The sequence below is a fragment of the Diadema antillarum genome, unplaced genomic scaffold, assembly GCF_040938485.1.
Source record: "Diadema antillarum isolate AM-2024a unplaced genomic scaffold, OU_Dant_1.0 seq00000481_RagTag, whole genome shotgun sequence".
Lineage (NCBI taxonomy): Eukaryota > Metazoa > Echinodermata > Echinoidea > Diadematoida > Diadematidae > Diadema > Diadema antillarum.
The window spans coordinates 292237-307948 of NW_027271445.1; the positions used below are offsets into that span (position 1 = coordinate 292237).

General features: G+C 38.5%; 1 protein-coding gene across 1 annotated transcript in view; it reads right to left on the reverse strand.

Moving 5' to 3' along the window:
• The window catches only part of LOC139733479 (translation initiation factor eIF2B subunit gamma-like), a 33521-nt gene that overhangs the window by 3854 nt on the left and 13955 nt on the right, over positions 1 to 15712 (reverse strand). Inside the window, exons 9-10 of the mRNA XM_071644294.1 lie at positions 6423 to 6497; positions 5098 to 5118 (exon numbers count right to left, since the gene is read on the reverse strand). Of these exons, the coding sequence (XP_071500395.1) occupies positions 5098 to 5118; positions 6423 to 6497 (96 nt within the window). The remainder of the gene's footprint in view (positions 1 to 5097; positions 5119 to 6422; positions 6498 to 15712) is intronic.

A 15712-nucleotide genomic window follows, 5' to 3' on the forward strand; every position in this document is an offset into this window, starting at 1 on the left:
AGATGAAATGGGAAGAAAAAACAAACAAACAAACAAACAGACCGATCAAACACTCCAGAATATTCTGTACTGTTACAGCCATATAACAGCAATATAGAAATACTTTGATAATGCATTTGGGCAGACAAACTAATATTAGGGAGCTGTAGATTTTTGCAATGGGGACGTTCAGAGGAAAAAAAAAACATGTTCTGCGCATGCGCACAAACGCGCATCGAGTCGATCTATTTATAGCTCGCGTCGTCTGAGTTTTTCACTGCGCATTCTGGGCTATTTCTACGTCTGCTCAATTTACGATGCAGAGAGCTACTTGATGCACCAATCATATGGGGGCGCCATTTTATTTTTTGTAGGTTGCGTCCTAGCGTAATCTAAAGCTACTTTTCAGCACGACGCAGGGAGAGAGGAGAATGCCCAACACACTCATCATCTCAAACGTCCGCGCTGCAAATTTAAAGCTCCCTATTATTGAAAAGTGATGCAATGAGTGTGAAGCGTGGGTGAGGTCATTGGTTATGTAAACAGCAACCCACCATGTCCAAAAAACAAAACAAAACACATTCCCATGTCAACTGCCATCAAAGCGCATTTCATCAAAAATACATACAGTCATCACAGGCAGCACAGATTTCTCACTTGATTATAATTTCCAATATACTGTATGTGAAATATACCACATTGTATTACACCGTGGAATTCACTTCCATGTAAGCTGAAAGACTCAAGCTCCATGACGTCTTTTAGGAGTAATCTAAAATCCTATTTGTTTGACAGGTGCGTTTTGAAGGCAGACATTCATGTCTTCTTTTTCTAATCTTATTCTTTTGTGGTATACATATTTTCAATCTTTTTGCTTTGATTCAAAGTGCCTTGAGCATTTAATCAGAATGGAAAATGGCGCTATAGAAATTGTATGTATTATTATGTATTATTATATAATATATTTTGCAAATTTGTAAGTAAACTGATGGTTAATGAAGTGAACAACTCGCCGCTAAAAAATTGCCTCAAAAATACAATGTACAGTCTCCAAGGTTGGAAACTGCATGAATTCTTTCTTGTCAAGGAGTTATACTGAACTCTCGCGCTATGACTGTGGTTTTTTATTGCAAATTTCCACCACTCATGGATTTGTCCAGCAAGTCTTCAAAAACATGATATATAAATTACAACAGATAATATAGATATGAGTGAATGGCAAGAAACAACGTACATGCAGAGCTGGGATTATTTCTTCCTTCATTAGCCTACTCTTCAAAAAGAGACATCATAACTAGGATACAGGTGTATCCCTCTAGAAACCGCATTCCTCAAAAACTCCACAGTGTATAATTAAAAGAAGATGACAAAGAAGAAGAAAAAAAGAAATGTTAGGATATCCCTTTATTTGGATGATGATTTTTATATATTTTTCAGTCACTCCAGAAGGTCCCATACACGAGAAATATCTGGAAAGAAGAGAAATAAAAACAGAATGCCTTTGCTACCGAAGAAATTCCTCTCTCAATCAACTACAAAAACATGAAAGGTATCTCACATATCAAATACATTTTTTTTTCCAGATTGTGTCATGAAAAGAAGGAGAAATTTTGAGTTTGCTCATAATATGATCTATATTTCAAGTCACTCTGTAAAATAAAATAATAATAAAATAATAACTGCCGCAGGCTGAAAATATTTGAAAAAAGAATGGATTACCACTAATCATATTCCTTCTCCTTCTACAAAACAAACATAAAAAATATATCAAATGTCACATATCAAATACTTTGGCTTCTCTCTCTCTCTCTCTCTCTTTTTTTAGTGCATAAACTTGATGGCACATCGATGACATACATCATGATCCCTGTGTCAAAAGTAACTCGCATGGCATCAATCACAGCACTAAAAGTGGCAGGCACAAAATTCAATACAGAAAAGGAAAAAGAAAAATATGTAGGTTTTTTTTTGTTTTCTTTTTTGCTGAAGTTCAAAATAGAATCCCTTCTCCAGCTGCGGCATTTCTTGTTTACTCCATATCCTAAAACACCATCTGTTTGCATGAATTATCAATGGCAAATGTTTTGACAACCACGCATTGAATCTAATTTATTGTATGTCATCAAGAAAATACATAAACAGGGCAGGTACCTTTCTAAGAAAGGATAGCACCTCTCATAATTATGATGAAAAAAAAAAGAAACAAAAAGAGAAGGAAGTATTTTTGTAGATATCTTGCCATTCTTGGGGTGAGAGTCACAAGTGTTTCATGACTAAAGGAGTATTATACTCCCAAAGAGACCATCTTGAAAAGTACTTTACAAAACATTTGCAGTTGAAGGTTGTCTGCGGTCTTTCAATCACACACACATAGATCGCCCCTCTGAAGAAAAATAAGGGAAGAAGTAAAGAACAGTTGTTTTTTTTTTCAAAATTCATAACTTGAAAATACCTTCATTTTAATCCCATGTGCAAATAAATATGTTGGCAACTCTGAGATTGTTTACTGAACTCTACTTTGTACTTTTGCAAATGAATTTGACAAAACAATTCTTGAACTAGCTTGCTGTGATACATATGTTCATAATACACACACACACATTAAAAAAAACTCGGGTTTATCCAATCTTTCGAGTAATTGTCAATAAAGAATAAACACCTGCGAAGTGAGTGAACAAACTCTTATCCCCTTCGTCCCCCCCCCCCCCCCCCCCCAAGGCTGGCTGTCATCATGCTTTAAATATTCCTGTTAGAGTGCTCACATAAACCACACACGAATGACATATCATCATATTCAGACATTACACCATTTGATACATAAAATGTGTCACATATTTATTGGTTAGTAATAGACCGTTTTTGTAATTCATTACTGTAATTTAGGGATGTTTCTTTTCCTACAGCCTAGCAATGATACATTTCATTTACCTGCTCCCTCCCATTAAGTTCCATACGCAGGAATTCAATTAGTTGTTGCCAGGTCGGGCAAGCCTCTGGCAAGCTTTGTGGTTGTTATGTTCAACTTTTGTGAATGAAGCATGCATAACATCTGAACACATTTCAGAACCAGTCTATTACTGTAAAACGAGGAATTTTCGCGTGCACTTTAATTTCGCGAATTTCGCGAGCGCCAAGATTCGCGAAATTAAAATGCACGCGAAAGTTCTTGTTTACACTATATGCATTGAACGCCAGTGGCACTTCGCGAAAATTTCATGCCACGAAAAAGGCTGTCAGCTCCAATTCGCGAAAATTTCATGCCGCGAATATATCATGTTTTACAGTATATCACTCAAATTCATGGGCAATTCTTCTTTCTCTAATGGCCAGGGAGCTTGTCAATGTAAGTGTTAAATTTGAGTACTAAGTTGTAAGAATCCAGTTTGCACGGATTGGTCATTGCTAGTGTAGGGAAACTTCATACAAACTCTATGCTTCTCAGGCATACATTTTTTTCTTGTAGATGTCTGCATGAAATTTGAATATGTTGGCTAGCTAGTCCATTAAATGCTGATAATATGGCTGCCAGTATTGTATATCACAGCCTGTTTAAACTGCATACTGTAAAACCAGAAATTTTCACATGCATTTCAATTTCACAAAATTCACGAGAGCCAAGATTCACATAGTCACAATGTACGCAAAAGTTCTTGTCTACACTAAAATGCACTGGATGCCAGTGGCAATTAGTGAAAATTTCATGCCGCAAAAAAGAGTGTCGGCTCAAAATCATGAAAATTTCATGCTTTGTATATTTCTTGCTGTACGGTTCTGCCCAACTTCAGTGCACCTCATCTAGCCGATATGGTACCCAACATTAATGTAGCTAGACTGCTTGCTGGCATAGTTTACAAACACAGGCCATGAGATCAGGAATATCAGACTTGAGCGAGATACCCATAGAGATTCATATTAAGCAAGAACAACTAGAGTGCCAACTCTCAGTATGCTCACACTCCAAGGCTCTGTGAGTATATGGAGCACAGTCCACCATTACTAAGATGGGCACAACTCTGGTAATATACAGAGACATCCCATTTGACACTAAGCTACTGTGCAGCATGAAATCTCAGTCATGGGGCTCATTTATCAATTTTCTACAATAAAAATCTGTCCATAGAGCAACCAGATATAACTCACAAACCTGGTACCTTTTTCTCTTCTTGTTTTTTGTTAGTTTTTAATTATTTCATGTTTAGTTTTTTTTTTTTTTTTTTTTACTCCATGTGATCTGAAAGTTGCTTCCAATTCCCTGTCAGTTTGTGTCCAAAATTACTGCCAAGATTCAATTCCCTATCTTTGAAAAATATACAATGATAAATCACTTGTCGAGTGCAGAAATTGTATAAATATTTATACATACAAATTCTACGGTGCTGCAAGAGCTCCTTAATGTGATTTTGCTACACTGAACATAATAATTAAAATGAATGAATATTAGGCAAGTATCAAATCCACATAAATTATCTTTAGTTATGGCATATCCTGTGCTCTGCTGCACTTTGATGTAGCGTGTCCTTTAAAGGTTGTATTTCTATGATAGTATCATGTATACTGCCCTCAACAGAGCAGAAATTGTCATTTTAGTCACATGATATTCCATGGCAATGCACTATGAATGCTGGCAACTCCACTACAGGGGGGTGTTTCATCAACGCTTGTCAGCGCTGACAATTTCAGCAAAATCCTTGGTTTTGATTAGCTGAGATGCTCTGGTCACTGACTGTTACTATGGTGATTCAAGTTGTCAGCGCTGACAAACATTGATGAAACAACCCCCTTGTCTTTGCAAAAAATGGGATGTGGTAGGCTTTTATTGACTGTGTGAGAACAGACATGCTCCTATTCTCAGCAAAGGCAGGCAAAATGACCCCGTCACCAAACTGCTTGGAAATAGATGCAACTGCAAAACCAAAGATTAAAAATATATCTTGATAATCAAGATATCGCTTGCTAATGACAGAATTAAGTGTATGACTACACTTCACGAACATGGGTAACACAGCATGATGCAACCTCTGTACTATGGGTAAACAATCACAATGCAAAATGGAGGGAATATATAATGCATTATAGAAATGATGCATTGCAGGAGAAAATCATTTTCTGTGGACTCACGGAAATATTGGATTTGCGTTCCTGTCAGCAGAAACAACAACAACAACAAAAAAGACTTATGAAATATCAAAACAGAAATTGTGAGAGCACCTTTTACAAGCTATAGTACTTTATATGGACCTCTTCGGAAAATACATGGGGGGGGGGGGGATTATGTGGAAAAAATAGTCTCTGTACAAGGCTGCTTAAAATGAACATCCCCATTACTTATGGTAAACTGAGGAGACTTTACAGGAATGGCATAGTTTTGATTGAGGTGGCCAGCTTCAGGTTTCCAACTTTTTTGAGAGATAATGAGAAACCTCTTATGAAATATGAAAGAGCATACAATTCTAATAGGATCTCAAAAGTTTATTTCATGAAAATTGGTTTTGAAATGGCTGAGATATCCAAAATAAAGCAATCCTATTTATTAGAATCACTGTGTTTTACTTTGTTTTTGGATATCTCAGCCATTTCAAAACTGATTCCAATCAAATAAACTTTGAATTCCTCCTCTTAGAATATCTCTTAGAATAACATGCTGTTTGATATCCCACAAGTGGCTTTGTAATTATCTTGCAAAAAGTCAGAAGCTGAACCCCCATCTCAGCCAAAACTATACCATCCCTTAAAATAACCTGAAATTGAGCTAGTAACCATTATGATATTCTAAATTATACAGCTTTAATAAGAAAAGACGGGACTATTTTTGATACAAACTACTCACCTACAAGCACCTCTTTGATACAATACACTGAATGAGATTGCGTCACTGTATGAAAAGTTTGCTCATATAATACCTCAATAGCATTATTATTTACCATATTTATCAATCTGGCTTTTGATACCCCCCCCCCCCCAAAAAAAAGAAGAAGCACACATTAAATGATGCAAAGTCAACACTCAAATTGACGAATCATTGTATCTATAGAGCCTACAGTATAGACAGCTAAACCGGACCTTATGTCAATTAACCCGTTGAGGATGGACTGATTTTGCTACAACACGCATTTCCCATAGACACCTGCCCAGTATACTTGGGACTCGTCCTCAACGGGTTAAAAATAGCTGCAAGAATAATTTTTTTTGGTTTTTTTTTTTGCTACAAAATATCACATGTCATATTTTATTGATTTAATGTTTAATTTTTTTTTTTCAAAGAGGCTGGTGCATCTATGGATCTTTGTCTCTTGGAAACAAAAACTCAAAGTCAAATGCCATAATTTGGCAGCCACAGAGCTAATAGGACCTTCTGCAATTGATGTTGAGTGGGGACAGGGTTGGACAGTGAAGATGAGGCAGTACTGAGCAACATTAAGATGGAGATGGGTGCAAACACTTACCCCTGCAGATTTGCTCCTGGTGACAGAGGGGTGTATCAGTGGTTCCTCACCCAGCAGGTGTTTTTGAGCTGTCACCTGGAGGAAAGAAAAGGTTTAGAGTAGGAGAGAGGCAAGTCACATTAATATAGGGAGTTCCCAAAATGTTTCTTCTGCCCAAAGACCCCCTTGGAGGTCGGAATACAACATCTTGATATTCATCAGCACGCTCACTAAATGTCACAATGATTTTTAAGTCAGCATGTCTAGCTGAAGAAAGAATTGAGCAATCTCTTTAATGTTACTATCCCTTTCTTGATAAATGATTATGACTGTGTTATGATTTAAATTAAATGATCATCATTATAGTGAGGATTTACATGTAAAAACCATGACAATTACCCTAGCTACATGTATATTAGGTCTCTCAATATATCAAGGTACAAAGTAAGAGTTGGACCCATAAAAGTGTTTGTTATGTAGCAGCACAATGAGTCATGCTTTCATTTTTTCACTCTACTAAGAATTGTTTTCGTCCACTCGCTGACCATATCCGCTAGTGGTCACTCTACAGCGTAATACAAGTACATTTTTACGACTGCTCTGGCCCTCTGTATCACGAGCACTAGCTCATATATCATCTGTCCGAACATTCCTCGCGAACAACTTAATTTCACCTCCGGTCACTCCTATGGTCACCATGACAACGCGAGATGGACATCCTTTCCAACCAATCTCCTTCTTTCTTCGCTCCACATCTCGAAGAAGTTTCGCATGCATGTTACAACTCTTCATTTACAAGATTCAACTCTTCACGCACACTACACTTCTTGACCAGCTTTCAACGTGAAAGTACGGAAACATCAAGTTGCAAACTCGCCAAACTTCATCATCAAACATCGGACTCGCAAACTTCTCTCTCTCTCTCTCTCTCAATCTATCTATCTCTCTTTCCATCTATATTTCACTGTCTCATGGAGTATTCGACATTGTGCTATTTCACCATTGTGCTACTTCAGGGAATATTTTGTGTCGCGTTATGTTCTTGTGTATTTAACAAACGGGAGAAGTGCAATAACTGAACTTTCAATCATTGGAGGACCATTTCCTGCAACATCATCTAATCCAGGTGCAGCTCGGCAGCACGGGAGATATTGTGTGTTATAGAATCAACGAATGGTGAGTAGAAGGATATATATTCTCTATGCTCTTTTAACTATCCTACTACGAAACCCCTTCAGTAATATATTTGACTTATATTTGAAATTATGTTGGCTATGTCACACAAATATGCAAAAACACATGCACACACACACACACACACACACACACATGGGAAGAAATGTAATAAAAGAATGTTGTGCCTACAACTCGTACCCATGCTCAACATGTATACACTTGAGTGAAAAAGGATTTCCAACTATACACCCAATAATATGGATACACTTCATAAAAAATATTTACTCCATAGGTTTTTCTTCCTTCAAACTCTCTACCTACACCACGGATGACACTCTGGCTCTTGGACAGTGAATACACGAATATAAACCACAGGAATGCCACACACACCACTACACACACTGTGACTCATTACAGAGACCACAAAAATTCACCCCTCATTTACTTCCAAACCAATGACATTCTGGGACTAAAATCCTATTAGGGTTGGCAATTGGAACACATTCCGTCAAACTGACCTAGGAGAGAGGGATGGGAGCCCTCCAAACATGAAAACTCATCTCATCACTTGGCTTCAAGATAAGAGAAACAGACAGGTAGAAAGAGATGAATAAAGCATCAGCAAAACTCTTGCCTTACTCTCAGACTATTTGATATTTCTTTTTTTTTTTTTCTATTCTGGCAATCTTATATCAAATCCTTGAAAATATACAACTGTATATCCTTTTTGTTCAATCCCTCAGTCTCAATACAAGGGAGGGGGGGGGGGGGGGTGGGGGAGGCATCAGTTCTGTGACATTACAGAGGCCTACCAAAAGGAAAGATTTGCTGTGCAAAATTAATTCCCAATGGTGTCAAAACTACCTAGATATGTTTATCAATCTGAATAGATGTGAATTTGCCAGTTGAAGACAGGTCCAGGTCAAATTTTACAGTTTGTATGGTGAAACAAACCATACACACACCAACTCTGATTGAAATTTACACCTAAACACACAAATTTACATACACCGTGTATGACCGGCTGGTATAACAGTATTCATTGCATGTAAACAAGTTGTAAATGAGAACGAAAAAAAAAAAAAAATCAGAAACAAAGTTAAGCCTGGAGTGAAGGCTAACAGACCTCAGGGGGAGTACATTTGGATGGGTGTTTAGCCTAAATGGGCCAGCCAGCGCCAAACCACAAGCCTGGCAGGTGCAGAGGGGTGCGGGAGTACTTATGTGGGCCAAAGGTGACAAATTCGCTAAGGAGAACCAAAACGGTCCCTAGTTAAAATGCTGCAAAGAAGAGGAAAAAGCCCTTAGAAATCATATCTTTGAGTTCAAAGCATTACTTACTTATCTAGTTTCTTTGCTAATATCCATGCATGTCAACACTTTTCTTTCCCTAGCATTATTTTGTAAACCATTCAATATACAGATTGTACACTCAACTCCAGTCAAAGTTGAAGTCAAATTTCCAGGTGTTGTCAAAGTAATAAATGAAAGTCAAGTGATAATTGACATCAAGTAAATGTCAAAATATTCTATGATTCGTTGAAGTCTTCTCTGCTCTTACAACAGATATATACATGCAGAACTGAGTGTTATCCCACTACATTCAACAACCATTTATCAAGACCCCGTTTACAGTGTGGGGCTGGGCCGAGCCGCGGCCGAGCCGCGGCCGAGCCGCGGCCGAGCTGCGGCAATAATGGTTTCGTACAATACGTGTATATTGATTCTCGCGGTACCGCGTCGAGTCAAACTAACGGCTCGTTCGAATTTTCCAGAGCCCGCTCTGCTCTGGTACGAAACCATTATTGCATGATTACTAAGACATATGAGAGCACCTTGGGGTGAGTAAGTCTCACAGTGTTAGTTATATGAAAGGTACTTTAACCTGAAACACAAACTAAGACAAGGAAACTCATGGAAACTTTTGAGGTACCAAAACTTTATATTATTTTTAAATGTGAACAAGTGGAGTGACAATTGGGAATTGTCCTACTCTTCCATTCATCTTCACATATTATATATCAGAGAAATGCTATCAAAACCACCCTTTAATTTTCAAGTGTGAATGGAACCCTCCATCATACAGTCCCAGAAGATGTCACTTTTGCTGGGTCCCAGGAGTGTGAGGCAAAAGTTCTATCCAGCCTATTAATTCTTTGATTGTATGCATGTACAGTCAAACTTGTCATAGCGACCACCTGTCTATAGCGGCTGCCTACTGTATACAACCACTAAAACTCAATTTCCCCAAACAGAAAGGTCATGTTAAAGACCCTGTCTATAGCAGCCACCTGTGTCCAACAGCCACTTTTTTTTTTTTGTCTTCCTTGGGTGGCCGCTATAGACAGGTTTGACTGTATTATGTAACCACTCTGCTGCTTCTGACTCTATTACATAAGAAGAAAATATATCATGCACAATAGAAGGGAAATTGTAAAGTGCAGAGACTCATACAGTGTACCCCAATCACTTTCTGATCTGGAGATTTTCCCGCCCGAAACCCCTAGCAAACGGGAGACTCCAACTTGATGTGCGCGAAGCGCAAAGTTCCTTGCGGCGGGGGTCCAGGGCCCGCCGAAGCTCTAGGATGAAGCTTATTTTTCAACATAGGATGACATTAAGTGAGAAATCATTTTAAGTGGGAGACACAGAGCCAGGGCGTGAGAAATTAAATCTCAAGCGGAAGAGCAACAGGAGATTTTGCAAAAATAGGTTTTTGGCGGGAGATCTCCTGTCGAAAGCGGGAGAGTTGGAGTCTCTGAAAGTGCATTCACATGTCACTTCATTTCTCAGAGGACTAAACTGAGGAGTGTGAACATCATTCTCCATCACTGAGTAATTCTACAAAAGGTAATCCTCAAAACAAAACAAAACTAGAAATGTCGCTATGGCGACTGGTATGCCTCCGCCATAATGCATGATTCTCCTAATAGGTCTATAGTACATGTGGACAATGTGTGATTACATTTTCACAAAACTGGCAAAATATTAAAATGACATGTTTGTCACAAATGTATTGAATGTTTACCTTCCTTGACCTATGTTTAATTGGATGAATAGGAGAGCATGTATTTGGGGATTTAAGAACTTTAACTTGACTTTGACCATTTCATAAGTTTATGCACTGAGTAATTTTCAAGGTATGGAGAAAAAGTGTGATTTCTGTATTGAACAGTAAATTGTTATCATTTTCATCTGGCCTTTGATTTATAAGAGAAGCACTGTCAGGCAGAACATACATAAATTCAGCATGTACTAAGTTTCAAGATAACTTGAGCCACTTCCGAGATATGGAGAAAAAAGTAAGTTCAGCACTTTCACTTGATCTTTGACCTTTTGACCTTTGACCTTCTTGGCAAAAAAAAAAAAAATCCCAGAGAATCTCTATTGGGTTAGACATGCATACATCAAATTTAAAAAAAAATATCCTGCTGGCATTGCATAAATATAAGGAAAATAGTAAGATTTTGAAGTATTGCCCTTGACCTTTGACCCCTGACCTTTGACCCCATGAACCCTAAATTCCCTAGATAACCACTGCCAGTCAGTAGATGCATATACACTATGTTCCATGAAGATACCTTGAACAATTTCCAAGATACAGAGAAAAAGGTGAAATTTTAACATTTTACTTGACCTTTTGACCTTTGACCTTTGGACCTCATGACCCCAAACTTTCACCAGAGAATCTTAATTGGGTAGTACATGTATACACTAAGTTTCAAGAAAATATCTTCTGGCATTGCATAGATATGGGGGAAATAGTATTATTTTAAGCATTTGACCTTGACCTTTTGACCTTTGACCTTGAGCATGTGCACCCAAAAGTTGATAGGCACAACTTCACCCCCTAATACACATACATGCCAAGTTTCATTAGGATACCTCAAAAGGTTTTGGTAGTTACCCTGTCCACAAAATTCATTACGGACGGACGGAAGGACGGACGGACAGACGGACGGACGGACGGAAGGACGGACGGACGGACGGACGGACGGACAACCCGAAAACATAATGCCTCCGGCACCACTTCGTGGCGGAGGCATAAAAATCACAAACTCTACATGTGTTAACTGCAGCTTTGGCTATCAGATGTATACCAGTCAAAGTTCAGGTATAAAGCTCATGTTCCACTTCAAAATGTGAACATAAAAGATGACACTTAAATATGCAGACAGAAATTAATGCAGTAGATTTTCCCCTAATTATCCTTAACCCGTTGAAGACTAGTCCCAATTATACTCTGGCAGGTGTTTATGGGAAATGCGAGTTAGAGCAAAATCAGCTCGTCCTCAACATATTAAAGTACAAAATCTTTTTCTTTTTTTTTCCCCCCACAAAAAATTAATCTTTGACATGCAGATAACAAGAAGAAGGCAGGAATTGAGGCAGTAAGGTGTACTATCATTATGATACACAATAGAAAAGTGTCTTGACATCTCAAAGGACTTTCGCATTGGTTTCTCTGTGAGTGTTGCATCGAATCGAATTGATGATAATTTTGTCCGTTAGGCTTTTACCGAGACAAGTGGCCTTTATTTGCAGATAGCTTCCCTGCAGGTGGTCAAAAGAAAAAACACTTCCTCTTTGGACAAAACAGCTGCTCATCAAACCACATATTCAAAGAATTTCAAGGCTCTACTCTGTCACAATTTGTGAATAGACAGGTCACAATTTTTTTTTTCTGCCTGAGGTGCCATTATGGCACAACAATGACTACAATAGAACTATCTTTTGCCTCTGATGTGTGGAGGCAAATGTATCTTTCATTATTTCTCATGAATGTTCAAATTTTGACCAAGAATATAAGAAGACTTGTAGGTATATTGGTTGTATGTTAGTTATCCACACACATGTAGGGAGGTAACAAACATTATGTCAGGTAAATGTGGGGTCGGGGGGGGGGGGGGGGTGACTCCTGGGATTGGGGTTGGAGGTCTGTACATTGTATCAGTTAGCCTATGCTACTCTGCTGTCATAATTCTGTCCAAAACATGAAAAAAAGAAATAAAATAAAATAAATTCTTCTGGTCACTAACGTTTCTTAAACAAGTCTCTATGACCAAGAAAGAATGTTTCGAGTTTCAAAAACAATAACAACAACAACAACATTCTATTTCTCACAGAGGGTTCCAACCTACACGAATGTTTAAGGTAACCATAATTTCAGGAAACCCACTTCTCATCACATTCAGAGTCAGACACTGGAATTGAGTCTTCTCGTCAACCACTTACTGCTAACATTCCGTAGGACAGCTGTGTAAGTATCAAAGGCCGGTCTCTCTAACAAGTATTGATATCGATGCTAAAGTGGAAGAGTAAACCCAATTAGAAACACTGATGGACCACCGGCAGTGTTTGTGGAGGAGAAAGCCTTACCAACATAAGTCATGAGCATGAATCAGAGATGTGAACAACAGCATTGCAGGATTCTGAGGGCTGAAAAGGTTGTATTTTAGGGTGAGAAAACAACATTTTTTTAACCTTTCTTGCAAACAGACATGGACAGTAATGTAATTTGGGAAACAGAGTATTTTCCAAGAGACCTCCAGTATTTTTAGAAAAACAAACAAACAAAAGACAAACAAACGGAACAAAATACTGCAAAAAAGTAAAAGTTGGCATCTCTGATGAACCATCCTTACAAGCAACTTTTCAGCAAGTCTAAAAACCCTCATAAGAGTCAGAATGTTTCATGTCAAGCTGCAATTCAATAGATTCAACCCTTTATCAAATCAACCTAAAAACAGCAGATTTCATGTGTGTAGGGCCTGAATCACTTAAATGATACCAGCACTGACAGTAAACCATCAAAAAATCAATTGGTGACATTGAAAAAAAAAAATGCTGGAACATTTCCTTTAATCTTTTTACAGACATCTTGTCGCATCTCCTTCCAGATACCTTCATGTACATGTAATTATTGATATACAATGGTAATATTTTGCAACTATGACCAAAAAGTATTCATCTGCGATCTTTAGTTGTCTGTTCACACTGGAAGCCAAACTTAAGGATCGAGAAGTTTGGGTCATTAGTGCACGTGCGCAAGAGAGAAGAAAGAGTACGCCATCTGACAACTAATCATTACGAAATTACAATGCACACAGGTGCATCCTACCGAGGCACTGCCCGAAAATCATCGCTCGATGCCGCAAACAGGCGGTGTACTGGTCACGTGACAAACTTTGTACAGTTTCAGTTGCAAGCGTTCAAGTAAACCTAGTTTGAGTGGGAAGTTTTGCAAGAAGTTTTGCAGTAAGTTTTGCAGTAAGTTTTGCGAGAAGTTTTGCGAGAAGTTTTGCGGGAAGTTTGCAGTCACACTGGCAAACCTTCGATATCTGAAAGATCACGATCCTAAACTTCACGATCTTTTGCCAGTGTGACCACGGGTACTGATGGCTTCTGGATCAAAGAAGTTTGGAATTTTGCCATGTCATTGTATGCAACATGGAGAAAGAGCACCCCCACATCTCTATCCCTCCCCTCTCCCCTCCCCCATAACCTGGGCATGGATGGCTCTACATGGGACACTACAACAGCCCTCCCTTAGCATTTGGTCACGTTTACCTCTCCATTATAGGAATTTGTAAATATTTTGCGCCCCTGAAAGAAAAAAAAAATGCAGGAAGAAACGAAAGTGAACATCTCAAGTTGATTCGAGACATAGAGTGAATGAAGAATGCCCGCAGGTGTCTCAACCATGCCATCACATTCCTCCTGTAGCTTCCAACTTCCTGTGGAGCAAGCCCAGTGGATAAAATGATGTCACATTGTTTGTGTACATAACCCACTGCAGTGGACTGACAAAAGAATGTTAAAGGAACATTCTTCCTATTTTTGCTCTCTCTCTCTCTTTGGACCTGTGTCCTTCTGTTGTTTAATCCGTTGAGGACGGACTGATTTTGCTACAACATGCATTTCCCATTCTTCCTATTTTTGCTCTCTCTCTCTCTTTGGACCTGTGTCCTTCTGTTGTTTAATTAGTTGAGGATGGACTGATTTTGCTACGACATGCATTTCCCATAGGCACCTGCCAGAGTATACCCAGGACTTGTCTTCACTGGGTTAATACACTGTTATAAAAATGTCTTATTCTTGTTTAGACGGGGATGTCTGTTTGATTAACTCTTTTTTTTTCTTGCAGAGATGAATGCTTTCCTGAAAGGTGCACTCAATTTTGTTTCTTTTATTCCATACAAAAGCTATACATCTTTGATGAATGTAGGGCAATTACCACCTGGACAATAAAGGTACTCCAGACCCTTCCCCTAAACCTAATCCTAATCCTGAAGCTAATCCTATTAAATCCTAACCCATACTTTAACCTTAAACCTAACCTTATTAACCCTAATCTTTACTCTAACCTTGATACTAACCAGTATTAATAGGGGGGGGGGGGGTGACTGCCCCAATACAATCTTTGATGTCCCTGCAGAATGCTCACAGCAGTGACACATTTCCTTTGTTTGATTTGTTTGCTTACTTGGTTTATTTCAGGCTGGGAAGAATAACTACTTTGTTTCTTCACAACAAAGGAAATATACACACACATTCTATTCAGTAAGTGACAATACATGAACAGGTGACTCCTATGTTTCGTTTCTTTTACAAACAAAATGAATAAGCATAGAAGATATTTCATGCAGGTGGTGAAGGTGACTATAGAGTACCAAAGTGATGATGTCACAGTCTTTTGTTACAGCTTGGGTTGGAACCAGGGCAGGTGTGAGCATGGTCAGGAACAATAGTGTTCACAGACATTTGGGCCAGGTGAGGCTGTTTACAACCAGTTTCCATGGCAATGAATGGTTACAGCATCACACCTACGAACTATGTATCCCTATGCAGTCTGTATTGTTTCCATGGAGGAATTTCTAGCTATGCCAGGTGGTAGCTCTCAGCAGGTGGCAACTACAAGTTTTTTTTTTTTTTTTTTTTTAATGTGTGTGTGCATTGATCTTCCAAGTCCTAACCATCACATTCCAACCTCTGATGCCATTCATAAATGCTGAAAAATAAAACAAAACAAAGCAGATTGCTGGCAACTTCAACCAGCTTTTAAAGTCAACCTTGGGTATCCGAAGTAGACAGATTGCCCTGAATGATATTGCATAAATCTTTGACTTGTTCAC